Source organism: Ruditapes philippinarum, unplaced genomic scaffold, assembly GCF_026571515.1.
Source record: "Ruditapes philippinarum isolate M1 unplaced genomic scaffold, ASM2657151v2 ctg6019_1_1_1_1, whole genome shotgun sequence".
In the NCBI taxonomy this organism is placed as follows: Eukaryota; Metazoa; Mollusca; class Bivalvia; order Venerida; family Veneridae; genus Ruditapes; species Ruditapes philippinarum.
In genome coordinates this window covers 70,163-80,528 of record NW_026855109.1, presented here as the reverse complement: position 1 = coordinate 80,528, position 10,366 = coordinate 70,163, and the positions used below count along the sequence as shown (strand labels likewise).

General features: G+C 31.6%; 1 protein-coding gene across 1 annotated transcript; it reads left to right on the top strand.

Moving 5' to 3' along the window:
* Window positions 1-358: 358 nt before the first annotated feature.
* On the top strand, window positions 359-8,705 carry LOC132742129 (uncharacterized). The gene is made up of 4 exons (XM_060730451.1): window positions 359-790; window positions 2,108-2,224; window positions 5,955-6,074; window positions 6,384-8,705. Exons 1-4 carry the CDS (start codon window positions 511-513, stop codon window positions 6,764-6,766), a joined length of 900 nt encoding a protein of 299 aa, XP_060586434.1. The 5' UTR covers window positions 359-510; the 3' UTR covers window positions 6,767-8,705.
* The last annotated feature ends 1,661 nt before the right edge of the window (window positions 8,706-10,366 follow it).

Sequence of the window (10,366 nt, the reverse complement as noted above, 5' to 3'; positions counted from 1 at the left end):
TAAAGCTGCACGCCTCCAGATGAGCAAAATAAAATCAAACCTGAGAAAAATGTACTAAGATTTTAGTAAAGGTAAACAAATTCAAAATTCTAGTTATAATTTACATGTTATTAGCGGTTAATGACCGATTTTTCAGTATTTATGACTATATTTCTACTGCGTTACTAACGCAGTAAGGTCTATTTTTCCATATTTTGACCTTTTATAGCTATTTACATGGGTTCTAAGTGCCATTGATAATGTGTAAATTGCATTCTTTTGGTAACTTTACATTATTATACTATTCAATATATTTTCACATTTTCATGAAAATAAGCACGAATCTGGAGACGTGCTGCTAACCAAGTCCTTATTATTCCTGACTTTTCACTAGGAAGTTAAAACGGACGCAAACCTAAGTATGCTTTCATGACATTTTAAATGTATCCTGTATGGAGTAATGATTGAATAAATTTGATTTGATTTAATTTTAATAAAAACCGGGAATATTTTGATAATTTGGATGTAGTTATGGAGTTAAACAATCATTACGGGGATTCAGACACAGCAAAAGAAATTTATACTGAGCTTGCGTCGGGAAATAATAGGACTGAGCAAGGCAGAATTTACGATACTCTTCGACATGGTACAGGGGAGCTTGCAGATAATACTACATCTTCAGCCAAGAAGTGTACACCACTTTTGTTATGGTGTACCCTCGTTAATTCAATTTTAATTGGACTGTTGATTATCGCAGTATCTGTTTCTTTATACATGAGTACAAACGTTTCAAAGGCTTCAAATAGTAATGGTCAGTACTAAAGATTTTCTTTATCGAACTTATCGAAGTCTGTTGGATGATAACAGATATATTAAACAAATAAGAATTTAATCTTTACTTTTGTTCTTTAGCTTTATTCTTCGGCACCTGGCCTGAATTGCAATGGATATAGCTCCCAAGAGGGGGCGGGGGGGGGTGGTTGCATATATCACGATGCTCTATTTTGACGGATAAAGCGCCCCATACATCTGATGATTTAAAATGGGACATGCTTTCTTGTAACATATATTAAAAATTATTAATTGAGCAATATCAACATTGTACTTTTATCATAGGTCAATCATCGTCATTATCATTATGATCGTCATCATCATCATCATCGTCATCATCATCATCGTCATTATCATCGTCATTATCATCATCATCATGTCGAAATTGTTAAAACATTCCTGCCGTCATATTCATACGTTATATGTTTTTTATAAAAACTTAAAGGCCCACTATGCCTCAGAAACGCTTTCAATTTTATTTTACAAAAACTTTTTTTTTTGTAACCTATCACAGTTTGTTTTTAAAAAAAATCTTAATAGCCATATTCATAAAGTCGTACCTGCAACTTTTGCTCCTTTGGCAATTTGTAGAATTAGTATTTTGTATGGAAGTCAAATTACTACTTTCATACATTTTGCTACCTTTGTAACGACATTGGTAGAACGTCATAATACCGATAATGAGCATAATATTAGGCAAAAACTAAAGTTGGTAAATTTACATTAGGGAACGATTTCAATATATAAGGACACAAACCACTCTTGGTGGTGAGCTAGGTTTTAACAGACAGGGTTATGTGCCTTTAACCGTTAAATTTGGTGGTAGCGGTGGGATGATGTAGACAACTTCCGGACTGGAGTTGCCGTACCAAATGATTTCCCATGCCAAGTCTCGGCGTAGGGGAAAATATGTTACTACGTTTGTAGAACGTCATAATACTGATAATTAGCTTTAAAAAGAAACATGCAGCTGTTGAAGATTTGTTAAATTTTTTTTCAAAAGTAAGAACTTCTGATTGGTCGATCTGCGAACAATAGAAACATATCGGCTATTTCCGTCATTCTCCGGGTAAGCTCAAATAAGAATAATAGGCGAAGTGTTCCGAAGTTAAATATAAATTGATACATTATTTTGAAATATTGTAAACTAGCTTTCTCATGTATTTCTGTTAACTCATCTAGAGATTTATCACTAATGTACAATTTGTGATAAAAAGCTTAGATTAAATAATTTTGGAACCAGAACAGGTTTACTACATTGATGTTTGATTACTTTTGTAAAACGTTTACTCTTTAGGAGAGGATATGCAGAAACTGGTGACAACTCTAAGCCAAAAAATTGAGAAGCTTGAACACGCACAGGGACAGACTCAGACAGAAACGCTCCAAAATACGAACATATTAAATGAAACAAGTAAGTAACCTGCTCTTTATATGTATCAATTAAATGCCGTTTCTTGTTTATAAAACATTTCTACAACAATTAAATTCTCGGCCGTTAGGCCGCTAGGGCGCCAACTTCACACCGGTAGGTTGCTGGGCCGCAAGTAAGACATTTAGACCCCTTGACTTCTCGATCCCTTACGGTATTTAGATGACTTCTAGACCCCTTGACGCTTAGACCCCTTTTTACATGACATTCGACCCCTAGTGGATAAGACATTTCGACCCCAATCTCAATTTTTGTACTTTAGAATCACAGATACTGTACTTTGAGAAATAATGCAAAGCAAATAGCAAATATTTTAATTATTTTCATAAAAGTGTCCGATAAAATATTGAGAACTTAAGGAAAAGCAATAATTTAACATGGCTTTTTATTCGTTCAATGTTTTGTAGGATAGCTACATAGCAGTTATAATATATAATTTTTGTTAAAAAATTGGGCATGATATATCAAATTAGACCCCAGACTTAAAGTGAAGGAATTATGATAATGATAATAATGAAAATGCGTGATTTGTGCATTGCGTATTTATTCATACCTACAATTTCTTCAAGTTTGTAAAGATTTAGTTTATTTTTCTGTGACAAACATTGGTGATGAATTATTTTACATGTCTACTTAATTTTATGTTATATATTGAATTGACATGTCAAAGTTGCGATGATCTGATTTTTATGGTATTTACATTATGAATTTATTAAAAAAACAAAATACCAGTCAATCAATAAATGGTTTTTATTTCAATTTATTTTTATTTTATCTTTGTTTAAACCTATTTCGAGAATAACATCTACTATTTTTTACAACTATAATGTAAACTGTGATATGTAGAATTGTAGTTATATTGACAAAAACGATATAGTCTCGTCTATTTCATATATAATTTGTAAAACATATGTAAATCTCCAAAATTTTTAATTGCATCTCACATTCCATATACGCATTTTTTCTTATAGTTTGAGTGAAATATTGCCATAACAAGCTTCAAACGCAATATTTTCGACAATAACAAGCTTATATCTTAAAGTCAATACATGTTCCTCTTACTCACATTATCTAAATGGTGTAAAAACGCGTGCCCAATAAATATCAGCCACGTGTCATTTGTAATTATCGATACTTAAAACCCGTGATAAACCTTCTGCCAAGCACCAAAATTGTTGTTGTTGTGCTAAATAAACAGTAGCTGCATTTCATTTAAACGTGGTTTTCTGATTGGGAAAGAAATTGTTATACGTAACATTCAATTTATTTATTTTATTGAAATATATAAACATATTACATATGCATAGGCATACAGGACAGGCATGATAAGAGCATGTGCATTGATACATCGATATCGTGAATGTTTAAACATTAAATTAAAATGTATCTAACACAAAGGTCATATGAAAAATTAATGAAGTAAAAACACTTGTCGATTTGATTCACCGGTGAAAAAATAAAAATGATCCCGTTTATTGTTGGTACATTTATACTGCAATGGTATAAGTGATATTATGATTTTGCTTGTGACTAAGTGCCAGATAAGGATTTATTACATTTTACATTTTATTTTAGCTCACCTGAGCATATGCTCAGGGTGAGCTATTAGGATCACTCTTCGTCCGTCGTCTGTCGTCCGTCGTACGTCGTCCGTTGTCCGTTCACACTTTTAAAACGACATCTCCTCTGAAACCATAAGGCAGGCAGATCATAATGAAACTTCACAGGGATGTTCCTTGTGTGAAGCCTTAACAAAGTTGTTCAAAGAATTCCATTCCATGCAGAACTCTGGTTGCCATGGCAACCAAAAGAAAAAACTTTAAATATCTTCTTCTAAAAATCCAAAAGAGCTAGAACTTAGATATTTGGCATGAAACATCTTCTAGTGAGTGTCAACCAAGTTTGTTCAAATAATAGCCCTGGGATTAAAATTGGCCCCGCCCCAGGGGGTCTTTGATTTTCCCTATATGCATATAGTAAAAACTTAAAAAATCTTCTTTTAAATAACCCAAAGAGCTAGAGCTAAGATATTTAGCATGAAACATCTTCTAATGGGTGTCTACCAAGTTTGTTCAAATAAAAGCCCTGGGGTCAAAATTGGCCCCGCCCCAGGGGTCATTGATTTCCCCTATATACATATAGTAAACACTTAAAAACCTTCTTTTAAAGAACGTTAAGAGCTAGAGCTAAGATATTTAGCATGAAACATGTTCTAATAGATGTCTACCAAGTTTGTTCAAATAAAAGCCCTGGGGTCAAAATTGGCTCCGCCACAGGGGGTCATTGATTTTCCTTATAATTATGTGTATAGCAAAAACTTAAAAAATCTTCTTTGAAAAAAACTCAAATAGCTAGAGTTTAGATATTAAGCATGAAGCATCTTCTAGTGAGTGTCTACAAAGTTTGTTCAAAATAAAAGCCCTAGGGTCAAAATTGGCCCCGCTCTGGGGGACATTGATTTTCTTTATATGTGTATAGCAAAGACTTAAAAATCTTCTTTGAAAAAAAAACCCGAATAGCTAGAGTTTAGATATTAAGCATGAAACATTTTCTAGTAAGTGTCTACAAAGATTGTTCAAATAAAAGCCCTGGGGTCAAAACTGGCCCTGCCCCAGGGGTGTCATTGTTTCTAACTATATGTTTAAAGAAAAAACATTAAAAATCTTCTTTTGAAAAACCCAACGAGCTAGACCTTAGATGTTTAGCATGAAACATCTTCTAATGGTTGTCTACCAAGTTTGTTCAAATAAAAGCCCTGGGGTTTAAACTGGCTCTGCTCCAGGGGCCTATACTTTTCGTAATTTATTACGATTTACTTATTGATTTGTAACGATAGAAAAGTTATCGATACTTAATTTATTTCATACTAACGTCCTCGAAATATATTTCTATTTCATGTATAATGTCACACGTACATGTTTTTTCGTTAGTATTTTAAGAACCAATAAGCCTAAGATTTCCCGATATTAGTAGTTCTATTTAAAGAAATTAACAAGTGCACATGGAAATGATGACAATATTTGCTTAAAAAAATGTGAATTACAAAACGACTGATTGATATTTATATCATAAAAAGAACGTTTACAATTTCTATTGCAAGTACTGTTATTTATGATATTATGAGTACATATATACATAATATATATACTTTATTAATTTAGTGCGTGTGTTTCCATTCCTTATATAAAATACTTGACTTGATGAATGATAGTGTATAACAAATTACGGCTTAACATGATTTCATTAATTATTCAGTATATCTTTTAGATTATATATTATAATCAAACTTGTAAACAAATTTACCTTTTCATATATTTACGTCTTTATGAAAATTATCATTTTTCGAAGTTAACGTCTTCAAGTACATTTTAGAAAAAGGGGTCGAAATGTCCGGTCAATTTAAGGGGTCTAAGTGTCTTAGGGGTCTAAGTGTCATGGGTCGAGATGTCTTAGGGGTCGAAATGTCAAAGAGTCGAGGTGTGAAGGTGTCGAGATGTCATAGACTCGCTGGGCCGCCAACTTCACACCGCTAGGTTGCTGGGCCGCTAACTTTACACGGCTATCCCGCCAGGCCGCCAACTTTACACCGCTTGGCCGCTGAGCCGCTAGGCCACCAACTTCAAGGATCTTTAGATTAAATATTTTTGGAACCAGAACAGGTTGACTACATTGATAATTATTTTATTACTTTTGTAAAACGTTTACTCTTAAGGAGAGGTTCTGCAGAATATGGGGACAACTCTAAGCCAAAAAATTGATAAGCTTGAACACGCACAGGGACATATTCAGACAGAAGTTCTCCAAAATTTGACGAACAAATTAAATGAAACAAGTAAGTACACTGCTCTTTATATGTATCAATTAATATTTTAACTTTAGAAATTATCTAAATAAGCTCTTAATTATCTTTACTATCAGTTGCATCAATATTTTAAAAAAACAACTTCAGGCACTTTCTATAAAATAAATGGGTGTATAACTAGCACGGTTGCACTGTAATAAAAAGGAAAGAGGTAGTTATCAGATTTTTTTTAAATCTTGTATGGCAGACAATATTTTGGGAACGTAAGGGTGAACTTTTACATTTAAGAAAAAATTGTGTAAAAATGATTTGTTATAATTTTTCAATATCATTTTTCAGACGTCTCGGTCGGATTTGCTGTAGATAACCCAGATACGTCCTCCGGTTCTCCCCTTACGTTCACATACGTAATATACAATACAGGCGACGACTATAATGTGTCCTCAGGTGTGTTCACTTGTAGACATCCAGGACTCTACTTCTTCACAACAACTCTTATCAGAAAATCGGGTGCTGATAACTTCGTATGTGGTTTTTATGTCAACGGCAATCGCAAGTCAATAGTGTACAGTGGTTCTGGTGTCAATGATGGATATCAGTCAGGATCAGCATCACTTGTTTATCGTTTAAAAGCAGGAGATATTGTTATGCTATCGGAATGCCTTGGACAAGACCAAATGACATTTTTTTCTACTTTCACTGGATTTCGTGTTTCATATTAATTGACCAATCACAGTCAGTTAATAACATAAAAGTATAAGATTTATAAGATTAATTTACACTTTTTCAAAAGGCGTTTAAAACTGTATATTATTAAACTTTATTATTCAGATTTACATAAATACTAAAAAAAAAGAAACAAAAAAATACAAAAGTTTACCATCTTGTTAACAACTTTTGTATCGGTTTTATACAACAACAACAACAACAATTTTGTTTTCATTTTCTGTAGAAAAAGTTTCACTTATTTCATATTTTCCTTATTTGAAAAGTGATTATACAGAACTATACATGTATTTTTTAATAACTTGAAAAATAAATTAATGTAAAATCTATATGAAAATATTTTTGTTTTGTTTATTGAGACAGGTACCTTTCATTTTACATCAAATAAGAAGAGGATGGAGTGAAAAAATCCCGTTAGATTTTGTACAATGTAATCGGGCATCAAAATATGTTTAATAATAATTATCTAGAAACTATTATTAATTTGTTTTGCTATCAAATTTCACACATTTCACAGTTAATAGTATACATTTGTTATTATATGCCCTATCTATTCAGATTTACGTAAAAAAATGTATATAAGATTTTAGAATTGTTACAAACAGAAAATAAGACAGCTCTTTATTAATTAGGGTTATACTGTAAAAACGCAATGTCTATAAGAAATTCGATAATTTATATTACGGATTAGTGTAAAATTGTCTTGAAATATTGAACGTGCTATTTATTATATGCCTGTTAGTGTTTATATGGTTGCTTTGGTCAACCAGACTGTGTTAGTTTGTATATATGTATGTTTATAGTTTGATGTTGTAAATAAGATGTTATTTATTATAAGCCTAATAGTGTTTATATGGATGTTTCTGGTCAACCGTACAGTTCTAATTTAATAGATGATTAGTTATATTTAGTTATGAAAATATATTATAATTAAGCAAAACATTGTTGAAAAGGTAGCAAACTTTATATGGATGTTTCTGGTCAACTGTACAATTCTAATTAAATAGATTATTAGTTATATCTAGTTATGAAAATATCTTATAATTAGCCAAAACATTGTTGAATATAGTGCAATGAGCGTTTTATGACTCGAAATATACAATATGGACAAAACCACATTAATTAACTCCCGTGCGAAATCTAACATATTATATAAAGTTAGCTATCGGTGTCTATTAACGTATGTATAGACAACTTTTATTGCTAGTTACACATTCGGTACGATACTACTATAATATTATATATGTTTGTAAAAATGGAAATATTACTCCTGTGCTCAGTTAAGAATTGTATTAAGTATATTACTTTGTCTTATGACTCAATTTAGTCGTAAGGCTTTTTCTTAAATTACAACTTTGCAATCGAAATATTTTTTGGAATAGCCAATTGTTAACCTTCCCTTTCGTTTCGTGTAAGGTTAACTGTAGTTTTGGAGTTCTATTCCCTTTCAATATAGTATAGTGTGATACTATAGTTGGTAATTTAAATCGAAATATTACGCTATACTACTGATACAGAAGTGTAACCTTATCATAGATGTAATACGTTATATAACTCGTAATATACAATATGGACAAGACTACATTAATTAGCTCCCTTGCGAAATCTAATATAGTATATATAGTTAGATATCGGTGTTTATTACGTATGTATAGATAACTTTATTGCAAGTGACACAATAATGTATGTGAAATTCACGCTATCTTTGTCAACATGTTCGTTACTCAATATTTAACTATGTAATATATGTTAAACTGATTATGTCAAATCCTATACTGAAGGAAACAAAATAGATTAAACTGTTCACCTTCAAGAAATTTGCAGACTATCCATTGATTTTGTGATTGTATATATGTATGTATGAATGTATTATGTAATTGACTATGTACTTTGTATACGTCAAAATAAACTTTCTGTTCTGTTCTGTTCATAAAACTTGATTTAAAAAAAAAACAACAAATTTTAGAAATAAATTAAGAAAGAAAATAATAATCTGACAAAACTAAAAGAAGAAAAATTGAAATAAAATATTGCATCTTCTGGGGTTTGAACCCAAGCGCTATTGAAAGTCTGTCTCTCTTCAAGAACAAACAAGGCGTTGTCAATATATCCGGCAGGTAAACTGGCAATACAATCTTGTCCATTAAAATTGAGTCTATTATTTCCAGTTAACTTGTTTCAGATGACATCAACCATTTTTTTCTAGCAAAATCTACACTTTGTTTAACTTCCAAGAACAACGAAATTTTAGTTATTTCGTCTAATGCCTATCTGTGAAAACCGATTTGATTGCGTGGCTATAAAAAGCTTTCTCGGGAAATCCGAATCATAATAAAGGCGAAACATATATTATGGTGGTTATCAGATCTACATGTAAGAAATAAGTAGATCTGAACTTTAGTGAGATTGAAAGTGCAGCCCTCTGAACAACGGCTCTCTGTATATATGTATACAAGTTCATATGAAATAAAATATCATGTAAAAATGGTATTTCAGTAAATAAAGACAGTAATTGACAATCTGAAATAGGGAACATCTGTTCATGTTTAAGTTCAAGAACCGCAGAATATTTAGTTGACTAAAACCTGAACTTCCTATAATTTGGTACGCTTGTTGCCGTTATGCCACAATAACACTCTAACGGGAATATGACTTCATTTTCTGAATGAAGCGACTCCGTCTAGGTATTTTTATATAAGCACTGGCCTTTTTATCAAAAACTACCGGGACGAAAGCTTGATAAATATTATTGAAAATAGAAAAGTATGTAAGGTGATTTGTCGTAAAGAAAGTTTACACTTTTTAAGTTGGTACCTACATGCATGGTGTTGTTAGAATTATATGATATTTGTTCATTCTTTGATGATACGTAAAGATCATATTATTGAAAATTTTAAGTGTAAAGGATATTTACATATCTTATCAAAGTTCTCGTTTAGAATAAGCATCTTTACATTTGCAACAATGTGGAATATAAACAATAGAAACTTTTACTATGGCACTTCTGGAGTTGTTACTAATCATATATTTCAGAATTAACCGGTACTTAAAGCAACTTTCTATTCTAGATATAAATCAAATAACAAGAAATAGCTTAAAAATATCAAGGCACATATAGTTAAGTACAGTATTATTTAATGCAACTTTTCCCTTCTACTGTAAAATCGGCCACAGAAATTAAATATTCGGAAAGAAATGATAGATCTATATCACACAGAAAAGTCAATATTTATGTAAAATTTACAAAACGTTCAGCAATTTCGGAAAAATCTTTACCGCTTTCTAGAGTCGTAAGCTTCTTTTCAATATACAATTAAAGGACCTCCACTGAGGTCTGACAGGTAATTTGGTGTCAAAAAAATGTAAACAAATTTCCATTCAAATCACAATATTATAAGTAAAATAACAATAACTTACACTTTAACCAACCCTCTAACAACTATTACGCTAGAAAATGCATTTTGTACATTAGCTTTTGATGCAAAAATGAAAGTTGGTTTTCCAAGACATGTACAGAAGTTACCCACAATTCATCGGGTACAACTAAATAACGCAACGGAGATGACTAAAATACGCAATGGACATTTTGGGGCAAC

Excerpts from the sequence above, each read along its gene's own strand:
- LOC132742129 (XM_060730451.1), top strand. The coding sequence starts at position 511 with ATGGAGTTAAACAATCATTACGGGGATTCAGACACAGCAAAAGAAATT. Across the intron at positions 791-2,107 it reads AAAGGCTTCAAATAGTAATG|GAGAGGATATGCAGAAACTG; the intron begins GTCAGTACTAAA and ends TTTACTCTTTAG. Across the intron at positions 2,225-5,954 it reads GAACATATTAAATGAAACAA|GAGAGGTTCTGCAGAATATG; the intron begins GTAAGTAACCTG and ends TTTACTCTTAAG.